This window comes from Canis lupus, chromosome 3 (assembly GCF_003254725.2).
Source record: "Canis lupus dingo isolate Sandy chromosome 3, ASM325472v2, whole genome shotgun sequence".
NCBI classification, from domain to species: Eukaryota; Metazoa; Chordata; class Mammalia; order Carnivora; family Canidae; genus Canis; species Canis lupus.
This window is the reverse complement of record NC_064245.1, coordinates 14,736,059-14,749,948: the sequence shown is the minus strand read 5'-3', so window position 1 is coordinate 14,749,948 and position 13,890 is coordinate 14,736,059. Positions and strand designations below refer to the sequence as shown.

At 35.2% G+C, this 13,890-nt stretch overlaps 1 protein-coding gene across 3 annotated transcripts in view; it reads left to right on the top strand.

Annotated features, from left to right (window-relative positions):
* The window catches only part of SLF1 (SMC5-SMC6 complex localization factor 1), an 84,453-nt gene that overhangs the window by 12,097 nt on the left and 58,466 nt on the right, over window positions 1-13,890 (top strand). For 2 of the 3 annotated variants that reach the window (XM_025437179.3, XM_025437180.3), the window contains 3 exons: window positions 7,973-8,086; window positions 8,241-8,316; window positions 9,445-9,685. In XM_025437179.3, coding sequence (XP_025292964.1) covers window positions 7,973-8,086; window positions 8,241-8,316; window positions 9,445-9,685 — 431 coding nt within the window. Of the gene's footprint in view, window positions 1-1,067; window positions 1,247-7,972; window positions 8,087-8,240; window positions 8,317-9,444; window positions 9,686-13,890 lie in introns of all 3 variants that reach the window. The other variant, XM_049108231.1, reaches the window with a different exon arrangement.

Sequence of the window (13,890 nt, the reverse complement as noted above, 5' to 3'; positions counted from 1 at the left end):
ACATAATAAAATGTTCTTAATTATGATGAGTGCTATAGGTTTATTTGCATTTCTAACTAGCACCAACTGCAGAGGAATTTCAGGCATCAGGGATAGGCCCATGTGGGAGATATTTTGGGAAAGTCCACACCACAGAGACAGTTGCTTTCTCTGCATAAATGCCAGCTCTGTTCACAGTCATTATCTCCTTAGTTGTGTGTATTATATGGTTCAAGGTAAGTAACTGGATATTTTTTTAATCACTACAACATTTAAAAAATTACTGCAAAAGCATTTTTTTATAACTGAGAATTTAGTATACAATTTTTCACTATTTGACAGTAAAGATAAAGCCTTTAAATAAATGCTTTCTTTTTTTTTTTTCTTTTGTTGGGTTAGGATAGTATGTTCTGATAAATGCCTGAAGGACCACCCCCTACAAGTTCTAGAAAAAGCTATAATTTCCCTAGAAATACCAATGATAGAATTATATTGCAGTGCGTTGATTTACTTTCTTGTGCTAGAAGACGTCTAGCAATTAACCCTTGATCCCTATACCCCAGAACATATCACCCACACAAAACTTGACCCTATTTATAAGGACTTTGAATGATTTCAGTCATTAGTAGGTGTTAAGCTGATAATATATAGGCTTTCCTTGGATTCATTGACATATCAGGCTATTGTTTCTTGTTTTCTTAATTCTGCAGGGTTATAGGAACAACTATTACGCTGCCAATTTTATAAATAAAAACAATTCTACCCATATATCTCTATGCGGCTATTTCTGTATATACAGCTATCAATTTTTTGTGTATCTGTGGGGGTTCAATCTCTGATCCCGCCTGTAAATTTGTCATAGGATATGGTATTAAAAAGCTTTGCTGAATGTATTGTAAACTTTTCTCTCCAGTAGATCATTTGATTATGGGATGCTCTTCAATTATGTTCTTAGAATTTGTTTTTAAGAAATTGTGCTAGTTACTGTGCTATCACTAGGATTCACAGTTCTATGAAAGATTAGCCAATAGCCCAGGTTTTCTGATAAACTTGTGAGTAAATGCCATGTGTTCTGATTTTTAAAAAAGATTGCTTGGTTGATTTGAGAGTGAGAAAGAGTACAGCAGGGAGAGGAGCAGAAGGAGTGGAAGAGAATCCCAAGCAGACTCCTCCCAGAAGAGCTCCAACATGGGGCTCAATCCCAAGACCCGACATGGTGTCCTGAGCCAAAACAAGGGTCAGCCACTTAACCAAGTGAGCCACCCAGGTACCCCGAATTGTTTTTTGTTGTTGTTGTTTTTTTTTTTTAAGATTTTATTTATTCCTGAGAATACACAGAGAGAGGCAGAGACACAGGCAGTGGGAGAAGCAGGCTCCATGCAGGGAGCTGGACGTGGGACCAGATCCCGGGGCTCCAAGATCATGCCTGGGGCTGAAGGCGGCGCTAAACTGTTGAGCCACCTGGGCTGCCCCGTGATTTCATTCATTCATTCATTCATTTTTGCGATTTCTTTTTTAATATTTGTATTTGCAGAATGTTTGAATCAGGACATCCTCTTATTTCACCTGTATTTCTTCCTTTTCCTCTTGCTTGTTTAGTTTCAGTTTCATATTTTAATTGTTTCTCAGAGGAAAGAAATTGCATTAAAAAAACTTTCCTGAATTCTACCCTTAAGCACAGTTGGTTCGCTTTAATTTTACTGTGGACTCTTGCTTTAACAGAAAATGCTGTTAAATATACAAAGTGGGTGTATTTGTTCCATTAAAAAGACAATATGAGGGATGCCTGGATGGCTCAGCGGTTGACCATCAGCCTTCGGCTGAGGTCCTGATTCCAGGATCCGGGATCAGGTCCCACATCGGGCTCCCTGCGTGGAGTCTACTCCTGTCTCTGCCTATGTCTCTGCCTCTCTCTGTGTCTCTCATGAATAAGTAAATAAAATCTTTAAGAAAAAAATTTAAAAATGAAAAGAATATAATTAAGATAAAAGTTTGCATGATACACATCCAAATCATTTAATAATTATGTATCAAAATGTGTTAAAGTGTCAATTATAATAAACATTCAAATTGTGAAATAGCAGTTAATTAATCTAAAAGAAGAATATTGTATGATAATTTTTTCCCTTATAGTTCTATATAACATACATTTAGTTCTCAGGAAGCAGAAGAATAAAATTTAAAGGCCAATCTTTAAAACTTTCTGGATGATAGTATTACAGTGATCTTTTTTTAATTGCTTTCTGTATGTATATTCCAATTATTTAACAGTAGTTTCTGTATGTTAGTATTTTGGGATAGCCAGACAGGCAAGATTTTACCTTTTTTTTTTTTTTTTTTTTTTTAAGATTTTATTTATTTATTTGAGAGAGAGCACATTTGGAGGAAAGGAGAGGGAGAGAGGGAGAATCCCAAGCAGGCTCCAAGCTCAGCACAAAGCCAGACTCCGGGCTTGATCTCAGGGTACTGAGATCAAGAGTTGGACACTTAACTGATGGACTTAGGTGCCCCAAGATTTTAGGTTTTTAAAGCTAATCAAACTTTCCTTTTTTGGCAACATTTTTTGATATAGCTTATGAAATAGCTTTTTGAAACTTTAAAATATATACATAAGTGTAGTAGGTAATACAAATATGGCAAAAAACACTTGTGTTCCTCTGATAAAAGTGGCTTTCAAGAAATATAAAACCAATTAGATTGCCTTTCCATTAGAATACCAGAATGATATTAAGATATGTTGAATTTCACTTACCTAGTATTTAACCTATCATTTTCTTTTTAAATTATTTTTTACTGCTTTTATTTAAATTCCAGTTAACTTACAGTGTAATATTGGCTTCAGGTGTACAGTATAGTGATTCAGTACTTCATACATCATCTGGTGCTCTTCACAAGTGCACTTCTTAATCCCCAGTATCTATTTAACTCCTCTCCCTCTAGTAACCAGCAGTTCTCTAAGAGTCTTTTTCTTGGTTTGCCTCTGTTTTTCCTCCCCCATTGGTTTGGTTTGTTTCTTAAATTCCGCATGAGTGAAATCATACAGTTATTTGTCTTTATCTGACTGACCTTCTTTCAGAGAATACTGTCTAGCTCCATTCAAGTCGTTGCCAATAGCAAGATTTCCTTCTTTTTGATGGTTGAGTCCATTATATCTAGGTCTATAGGTAAAGATATCTCACATCTTTATCCATTCATCAGTCAGTGGACACTTAGGCTGTTTTCCATGATTTTCCTGTTGTAGACAGTGCTGCTAAAAACATCAGGGTGCATATATCCCTTTGAATTAGTTTTTTTTTTTTTTTTTTTATTCTTTAGGTAAATGCCTAATACTGCAAATCCTGGATCATAGGTAGTTCTGTTTTTACTTCGTGAGAAATCTCTATACGGTTTTCCAGAGTGGTTTCTCCCACTTGCATTCCCATCAACAGTGCAGAAGGGTTCCCCTTTCTCTGCTTCCTCACCAATACCTGTTGTTTCTTATGTTGTTGATTTTAGTCATTCTGATGGGTATGACATGATACCTCCTTATAGTTTGGTTTGTATTTTCCTGATGACCAATGATGTTGAGCATCTTTTCATGTGTCAATTGGCCATCTGGATGTCTATTTTGGAAAAATAGCTTATTTGTGTCTTCTGCCCATTTTTAAATTGGATTATTTGGGTTTTGGGTATAGAATTTGGTAAGGTATTTATATATTTTGGATGCTAATATCCAAATGTTTGGATACCCTTTATCAGATAAATATCATTTGCAAATGTCTTCTCCCCTTCCTAGATTGCCTTTTAGTTTTATTGTTTTTTTTTTTCTTTCTAGATGTGCAGAAGCTTTTTATTTTGATGAAATACCAGTAGTTTCTTTTTGGCTTTGTTTCCCTTGCCTGACGTGACCCATCTAGAAAGAAGTTATTGCCTGTGTCCTCCTCTAGGACTTTTATGGCTTCAGGTCTCACATTACAGTCTTTAATCCATTTTGAATTTATTTTTGTGTATTCTATCAAAAAGTGATCCAGTATCATTCTTTCGCATGTTGGTATCCAGTTTTCCAACATCATTTGTCAAAGAGACCTTCTTTTTCTCATTGGATATTCTTTCCTGCTTTGTCAAAAATGATGTGACTGTGTAGTTGTGGGTTCATTTCTGGGTTTTCTATTCTGTTCCACTGATCTACGTGTCTCTCCTTGTGCCAGTACCGTACTGTTTTGATCACTAAACTTTTATAATAGAACTTGAATTCCGAAATTGTGATGCCTCAAGCTTTGCTTTGCTTTTTCAAGGAGGACCTACCATTTTCTTTTCTTTTTTTTTTTTTTTAATTATTTGTTTATGAGAGACACAGAGAATCAGAGACATAGGCAGAGTTAGAAGCAGGCTTCCCTCAAGGAGCCTGATGGGGGACTATATCTGAGGACCACAGGGATCATGCCCTGAGCCAAAGGCAAACAAGTGCTCAACCACTGAGCCGCCCAGGTGTCCCAGGACCTATCATTTTCTAAAGGAAACTTGCTTAAAGGATTTATTTACTTCCCTAAAATTAATAGAATTTCTCCCTCATTATGGTCATCTGCCTTATAATCCACTTGCGGCTTTATTGTCTATGTGTTAATATATGTTCTGCATCAGACTAAATCATTATTTTGAGCAACAGAGCATATTCTTTGTAAAGATTTTATATATTACCAGTCTGTACTAATGGATAGTATCATTCAGGAACTATGTCCTATTTCCCATAAAATTGGTTTAAAAATTGGTGATTAATACAGGAAGATTTCCTTCAGCAAGACGCCATTTACATTTTATTTACTGATGATGATATTACACATGAATGATTTTTCATAAGACACCAAGTTCTATTATGTACATTGTATATATAGCTTTGTATCAGAGCCTTTAAACTTTTATTTTTTATTTTTATTTTTTTAAGATTTTATTTATTTGAGAGGGAGAGGTAGAAGCACAATCCCTGGGAGTCTGACATGGGTCTTGATCCCAGGACCCTGGGATCATGACCTACCTGAGCTGGAGTTATACAATTAACTGAGCCACCTACACACTTATATTTTTATTCTAATATTTATTTGATCATTTATTTTAGAGAAAGAGAGAGTGCTTTGGGAGTAGAGGTAAGAGCAGAAGGAGAGGGAGAGAGAAAATACTCAAGCAGCTCCCCGATGAGTCGTGGAGCCCAACATAGGCCTCAATCCCAAGACCCTGAGATCATGACCTGAGCTGAAATCAAGAGTTGGCTGATAAGCCAATTGAGCCACCTAAGCACCCCAGAACCTTTTAACTTTAAAAAATGTGTCATTGAAGAGCCTTATCCTTAAGACACTTTATGTTCTCTATCTTTAATTTTAGGATTTTAGAGGATCAGTGCATTATATCCCTTTGTCTCCTTTGGAGCCAATAGAGAAATAAGAAAGTGATATTTTGGGATCAAAATAACAGCTTTTTTTACTGAATAAAAGTTGGTTTGGAGGAGGTAGTTTTTTCATGTTTTGTTGTTTTGTTTTGTTTTTGAAGATTTTAATTTATTTAGAGTGCCCAAGCACAGAGGGAGGGGAGAGGGAGAAGCAGACCTCCTGCTGAGCAGGGAGCCCTACACTGGACTCAATTCCAGATCCCAGGATCATGACCCAAGCCAAAGGCAGATGCCTAACCAACTGAGTGGCTCAGGTACCCTGGAGGAGGTAGCTTTGTGCAACTCTAGTGTGCTGCCTTTTTTTTTTTTTTTCATTTCCCCTAGTGTGCTACTTAATACATAATCTCTGAAATTCATTTACTCATGAGGCTTTAAGACTACTACTGGCAGCTTCTTAGGACAGGTCAAAAAGCATTAATAGGAACTATCTTTGCAAGTATGCAGGTATGTCTAGCAAAGCATATCCATTTAGTTCTCTCAAGCAACTTCTCCCAAAACAAGGAGTGATGATGAGTAGAGAGATAAACCAGGTGTACTTACTCTTAGCTGACATCACTCAAAGGAAAGGAAGGTTCACTCTTAACCCTTAAGCCTTAACCCTTAACCCTTAAGCCTTAAATTGTTCATAGACTTTTTTTGACATTTTACTCAAAAATGAATTTCACCTTTTACATAAACACATATATGTATGTACTTCCTATGTTTTTAGTATCTATATATATTTAGTCTTTTTTTTTTTTTTTTAAGATATTATTTATCCATGAGAGAGAGAGAGAGGCAGGCAGAGACACAACACAGGCAGAGGGAGAAGCAGGCTCCATGCAGGGAACCCGACGTGGGACTCGATCCTGGGACTCCAGGATCAGGCCCTGGGCCGAAGGCAGCGCTAAACCGCTGAGCCACCCAGGATGCCCCTATATTTAGCCTTTGACAATAGAATTTCTATAAAGAACTCTTTTCTTTATACACTTGTCTTTTCTATGTAACACTTGTTACCAGTTGTTTCTTACTATTCATGGACTCAAGTATAATTTTTTAGTTTCCTTTTAATTGTCTGTAAAGAGTTGAACTGTTTTTGCTCTATGGCATTAATTAAACACTAATCTACAGCTATAGTGACAAAATTGTTAGAGAAATGGAAAATTACCAATTTCTGTAGTCCCTGTTTTCATCATCTATAAAAAGAAACTAAATTTTGTCTAAGATGCTATCAGTTCTGAAGTTCTAATGTCATTAAAACAAAATCCTGTATTCTCATTAAAAATACTGTGAGGTATTGTCTTTCTTGCTTAAGAAATGTGCCATTTCAGGGGCAGCCCCGGTGTCTCAGCAGTTTAGCACCACCTTCTGCCCAGGGCCTGATCCTGGAGACCCAGGATCGAGTCCCATGTCGGGCTCCCTGCATGGAGCCTGCTTCTCCATCTGCCTGTGTCTCTGCTTCTCTCTCTCTCTTTCTGTGTCTGTCCTGAATAAATAAAAAAAAAACTTTAAAAAAAAAATGTGCCACTTCAAATACAAGTGCTTCATGAACTACAGTTATATGGGTATTAAGGTCTACATAAATTTGAAAACTATGATTTTTCTCAGTCTACTTTCTAGGTGATGAAATTAACATATAGCAGAGTTACGAAATGTAGATTGGGAATAGAATCCAGGGTCATTGTATGTACTTATTATCCTAACATAGTTGGTGTAAATGCTGTGGGAACATGAGTTCTATCAACTTCTGTAACAGAAGTTTATGTACTTTCCAATATTTGTCCAGAAATATTTTAAAAATTGTTATAAAATTTGATCAGGTTTCATTGTGCACAGGGTACTTGTTTCAGAAGTTCTTAGCAAAAACAGTGCTTTTAAAATGAAGCTAGTATCACTATACTAACATTTATGTAGGTAACTTTCTGAAGAATTTTATTCATTCATCACTGTGTTTTAGTGTCAATGTAGGAATGCAAACTTCTTTTTTTCTTTTTTTTTCTTGGAATGCAAACTTCTGACATTCAGACCGCAAAACAAATTTATTTACCGTCACGTTTATTTGGATGCCTTAGTGTCTTGGTGGTTGCCTTTGGCCCAGGGCGTGGTGGTCCCGGAGTCCCCAGATGGAGTCCCACATCAGGCTCCCCTCAAGGAGCCTGCTTCTCCCTCTTCCTATGTCTCTGCCTCTGTGTGTCTCTTGAATAACTATTTATTTATGTTAGAGAAAGAGAGCATGTGAGTGGGGCAAGGGGCAGAAGGAGAGGGAGAGAGAGCATCCTCAAGTGGACTTTGTGCTTAACGCGGAGCTGGACATGGGGCTCAATCCCAGGACCCTGAGATCATGACCTGAGCTAAAATCAAGAGTCGGATATTTAACTGACGGAACTACCCAGGCACCCTGGGAAGATAAGTTCATAAACCAATTTCTCTTGCACATAAGCAGTCTTAACGTTTGTATTTACAATAAAGCCTTATATGTTTCATTCATTATATGTTTGTTTTTTTATCACTCATAGTTAAGAAAAAATAATTATGTCAATCCTGTGAATAATTATCTTTAACATATGTTATCTTCTTTATGTGTATATATGTTAGATGGAAGATGGTGCCCCAAAGCATATCATCCAAATGACAGGATTTAAGATGGAAGAAAAGGAAGCTCTAGGCAAATTGCTTTTAAAACTAGATTGCACTTTTATTAAGAGTGAGGTGAGTACAGAAACTTATAAAATATTTAAGAGAGACTTGAAAAATAATACTGGCCTAAGAATGATAAAGTGCCCTCTTGATATTATAAGAATAAAGTGAATGTGCTATAAAAGACATCTTACTAACATTTTTTCATTTGCATTTTTCCTTCCAGAAATACAAAAATTGTACACATCTTATAGCTGAACGCCTGTGTAAAAGTGAAAAGTTTTTAGCAGCTTGTGCAGCAGGTAAATTAACTACTATTCTCCCTTGAAAAAATCTTCATGTTAGAAAAATGGACCTTATTCTCTGTAAGATAGTATGGTTATTATATCAAACATAAATCTGGTTTTATCTGAATATTTTTCTGAAATATTTATTAAAATATTTTTTCTTATTTTTCTAAGTAGAACTTTGTAAAACATGAAAATGTAACAGAGGCAAGAATACTTATTTTACCAAAGATTTATTGTGTTTTATGTCAGAAAAAAATTTTTAACAAAAACATTGGGCACAACAATAACCCTTCCCCCCCCCCCCATAAAAACTGCTTTTGTCAGTCTCAGCTGTTTTCAGTCAAGTTTGTTTTCTTTATCTGTCATTGGAAAGAATTTTTGTTCTCCTTCTGCCTCCCCTCCCATCCATGCTATCAAGCAATGATCTATTTTTTACTGAGATTTTAAATTCCATAAACTCAGCTTAGGAGTTAGTGTCATCCTCTCTCTGTCACCCTTGATGTTCCTTTTTAGTTTCCTCTACTGTGATTGAGCTAGCATATTATTAGTCCACTGATCATCCAAAAAAAAAAAAAAAAAAAAGGATATTTAACTCACTGAATTTACTATTTTTTAGAGTAATTTACCAGAAAGATATTTGGATTTATTATCTCCACAAAAAAAAAAGAACATATTTTCCCTGCTGTTGAGAAAAATGACCAATACCAAGATAAAAGAACTACAGAATATTATTACTTTGAAAAATTCTCTGTCAGTAAATTTGTTTTTTAAAGTGTAATATTGCTGTAAACATGATTAAAGAAGTTTTTAGCATAGGAAGAGTGATGTAAATTTCAGCCAAAATGGTGAATAATAATAACATAGTTTAATACCATGTTTATCTTATTATTAAGTCTTAGGGTTGTATTTAGTAACATTTAGACTTAGAATTATGGGAAAGGCTACATACAATGTTCAGTGATGTAGGACTCTACCAAAAATTTGGGACAACAAACATAATTCAAAGATAATTTTGGCATTGTAGTGTGGCCTTAGTCTCATGATGAACAAGGTCAAATTTTATTTGATATTTGGTCTTTATTCTTGAGCATTCATTAGAAACAAAATTCTTGTGTGACTGAGAGTTGATTTGTTTTCTAGGGAAGTGGGTACTAACTAAGGACTACATAATTCATAGTGCCAAAAGTGGCAGATGGCTTGATGAAACAACTTATGAATGGGGCTATAAAATCGAAAAAGACTCCCATTATTCACCTCAAATGCAATCTGCACCTAAAAGATGGCGTGAAGAACTGAAACGCACTGGTGCTCCAGGAGCCTTCCACAGATGGAAAGTTGTCCTCCTTGTTAGAGCTGATAAACGAAGTGATTCTCTTGTAAGGTAAGATGAGATCTCGTAAAAGCTAAAGCAATGGATGAAAAAACAGTTTTGGTTTGCTTGAATACCTTTTTTGTAGTTCTTTGAAATTATTGATTTCATCTAAATGGGCCATGGTGATTTACCCTGTAATCTCCAAGTTAAGCCGTTCTGTACTTAATTAAGTATATGTGTCCAACAGAATAAAATCTATAGTATTGCTTTAAATTTTTCTTGGGTTTCTGTTTAACTTCCCATGTTATTTCTTTTGACTAACTCAAGCAAAATTAGAAAAAAAAAAAAAAAAACTTGGAAGATTTTTGAAATAATTTTCAATTTTTCCAAAAGCGTTTTTCTGGGTTTATATAGTACAGTCTTCATGGTTAATGCTGTTTCCTTCATTATTTCATTTCTTTCTAACTTTTCCATTCTATTTTTTAGTTACTGGATATTCTGAGACTGCAATGACTTGTAGGGAGATGCAAAAGTCCTTTTTCCCCTTTACAGAAGTATAATTTATAGGCAAATAAAATGCACACATTTTAAGTATACATTCTGATAAGTTTGGACAAATTTATACACCCTTATTATCCCCCCAGCTATAGTCAAGAGGACAACCATTGATTTCCTTTGTGTCACCATACATTAGATTTGTCTTTTTTTTTTTAAGTTCATGTAAATGGAATTATTTTGTATATACTCCGTTGATGTAGTTTCATTTACTTAACTCATTGTTTTTGAGATACATCCAGGTTATTGTGTGTACCAGGCATTCATTCCTTTTTGTTGCTGAGTAGTATTCCACTTTGTGGATGTATCACTGTTTATTCACCCATTGATAGACATTTGTTTTTTGGTTTTGGTTTGGTTTTTTTTTTTTTTTTTTCCACTTGTGCTAATATAAATAAAGCTGTTATGAACATTTGAGTAAAAGCCTTCATGTACTTTTTTTTTCTTTTGGGTAAATACCAAGAATGAAATTTCTGGCTCAGATGGTAGTTGTGTACTTAACATTATAAGAAAATGCCAAACTGTTTTCTGAAGTAGTTGTACTATTTTACATTTTCTCCTAGCAATTTGCAAGATTTCAATTGCTCTGCACTTACTTTGGCACTATTGTCCAAAAACCACTTGACTATATTTGTGTGATCTATTTCTGGGCTTCTTACTCCATTGGTATCTGTGTCTACCTTATACTAAAAGCACACTTTTGGTTACTGTAGCTTTATAATGAGTCTTGAAATCAGGCTGGTGAGCCTCCCAACTTCGTCCTATTAGAAATTTTGATGATTCTGGAGTTTTTATATTTCCATATACATTTTTGAACCACCTTGTTAATTTCTACAAAAAAGCAAGCTGGGATTTCAATTTGGATTCTACTGAATCTATGGGTCCAATTGGGAAGAATTGAGATCTTAACAATATTGAGTTGTCCTATTTATAAACTGCATCTCTCTCCAGCTCTTTGGTTTCTGCCTTTAGTGTATTATAGTTTTCACTGTATAGATCTTGCACATATTTTGCTAAGTTTAATCCTAGGTACTTCATGTTTTGGGAACCTATTATAAATGGATTGATTGCTCTGAAAGTTTTTATGTACATCTCTTGAGATAATTGGCTTTCTCCTTTATCAATATGGTAAATTTTTCTGATGAATTTTAAATGTTAAACCAAACTTGTATTCCTGGGCTAAACTGTATTTTATCATAAAGTATTATCCACTTTTTAATAATTGCAGTTTCTGTCAGCAGGTATTTTGTTAAGAATTTTTTTATTTCCAACCTGAGCAACTGATAAATGTAAAAATATACAAATTTAATATCATGGATTTTTTCTTCTGTAATTAGGAATTAAATGGTTGTTCACTCTGATCATTTCTTCTTTAAAAAAAAATATTTATTTATCTGAAAGAGAGAGAGAGCACAAAGGGAGAGAGAGAAGCCAACTCCATGCTGAGCAGAGAGCCTGATGCAAGGCTTAATCCCAGGTCCCTGAGATCATGACCTGAGCCAATAGCAGATAAGTGACCCAGGCTCCCTTTTTTTTTTTTTTTTTTTTTTTTTTTAAAGAAAGACCAAGAGCTCCTGAGATGGGGGAGGGAAATAGGGGAAAAGGATGGGGGGTGAAAGAGGGAGAGAGAATCTTTAGCAGGCTTCACGCCCAGTTCAGAGCCTGACAGGAGGCTCAATCTCAAGACACTGAGATCATGACCTGAGCCAAAATCAAGAGTTGGACACTTAACCAACTAAGCCACCCAAGTGCCCAGACTCTGACCTTTTCTATTCAATATTTTATTAGAGATCTGGACAGTACAATAAGGCAAAGACAAATAAGAGACAGAGTTAGAAAGAAATAAAAATAATTGTCTTTATTTCTAAAAGATATGGACATATACTAAGTAATTTATCCAGAAAAGCTATTAGAAGTAATTCTTGAATTCAAGATGACAGGATAATAAGTCATTAATAAAAATTAATGGTGTTTTTATATACTAGAAATGAACAATTGGAAATTAAAATTTTATTTTATTTTATTTTATTTTTATTTTTTTTTTATTTTTTTGGAAATTAAAATTTTAAAAGCAACATATTACCTGTGGTTTTTAGCAATTTGATAATGTGTCCAGATGTGTATGTGTGTTGATTTTGTCTATTATTTATTTGTTCATGTTATTTGCATGGAGTTCTTTGAACTGCTTGGACTTGTGGGTTTTTAATTTTTATTAATTATGGAAAATTATCAGCCATTAAGTTTTAAATTCTGTTGTGTTCTTTCCCTTGTGCTCTATTACTTGTATTTTAGACCATTTAATTCTTTTCCACCTTTTTTTATGTTGTTTTGTTTTTAACTTTCCCATTTTTGTGTTTCAGTTGGATAATTTCTATTGACCGATCAAGTTCATTGATTCCATCCACAGTTGCATGCAGTCTGTTCATAAGCCTGTCAAAGACATTATCCTTTGATATAGTAACTTTTATTTCTACCATTTTAATGTACTCAGTTCTCAGTTCCTGATCTCTTAGTGCAGTTTGTTCAATTTTTCCTTTGTATCCTCAAACATTTCAGTAATTGTTAAAGTCCCTTTCTGATACTTTCAACAAATGGATCATCTCTCTGTGCTTTATATTCCTTTTTCTCTTGACAGTGGTTTGATTTTCTTTTTGTGAATGTCTTTTATATTCTTTATTGCATGTATAGATATTGCATATATAGCAGTAGAGGCTGTGATAAGTATTTATATCCAAAAATGGGCTTTTGGGTAGTTGAATTAATCTTGTCAATTTTTGAGCAGGTTTGAGGTTTTGTTAATACTGTAGTTACCTTCACTGCATCCTTTCTGGTTACTCCTGCAGTGGAGTACAGTTTCTTTACGGTTGACCTGGGTTCTAGGGTGCTGGAGGGTTTCCGATTGATGTTTTTGCTTCGCTCTCAGCTTTCAGTAGTCCCTGCACTGCTAGGTCACAGAAGGACTCTGGTCATTCTTTTCCTCTCTTGCTTGTTATTCCTCTCTAGGTTGGGGGTAAGAATAAGATGTGTTTTTGGTTCTGCTAGATAGACTTCGGTCCTAAGCATTCTCTGTGTTCTTGTTCTCTGGGGTTAGGACTTTCTCAATATTTGTGTCTCAGTCCCCCATTGCAGCCAAATTCTGCTTTGTATGTATGAGTAGGGTTTTGACAAGAGAGAATTTCTAGCCTCTGCCCCACTATTAGATTTCTGTTTTGTATTAATGAAGGAACCTGTGTTTGAGTGGCATTTCTTCTGCCCTTTGTCCAGGGACAGATGGCTTTTGCTTCTATCCCTTGTCCAGAAACAGTGGATCCATTTTGAGGCTACACAGCAGGACGTTTTCCTGCCCTTTTCTCGAGGCACGTGGATTTTACTTACATTCTCCCAATAGAAGCAGTGCATCTTTTCCTAGATTCTGAAAGTATAAGACTTTCTTACCTTACCCGAATGACTTGGACATTTGCTTCATATGACAGAAGGATCCAGGGAAGTGGACTTGGTTTTAGGTCTATCTCTTGATGGCCCACTTGTGCTACCTGGTAGGGAATCTGTTATCTGCCATTAATCTTTTTCTTGAATACTGAGGTCTGTGGCTAAGAGCTTGCAAGTGAGGGTAGACTTTCCTGGAGTCATTGACTCTCAGATACTGTAAATTGTCATAGTACTTGCACTTGGCTCTTAAATTTGTTAGAGTTTTACTTTATTTTAACCTATTTTTATGA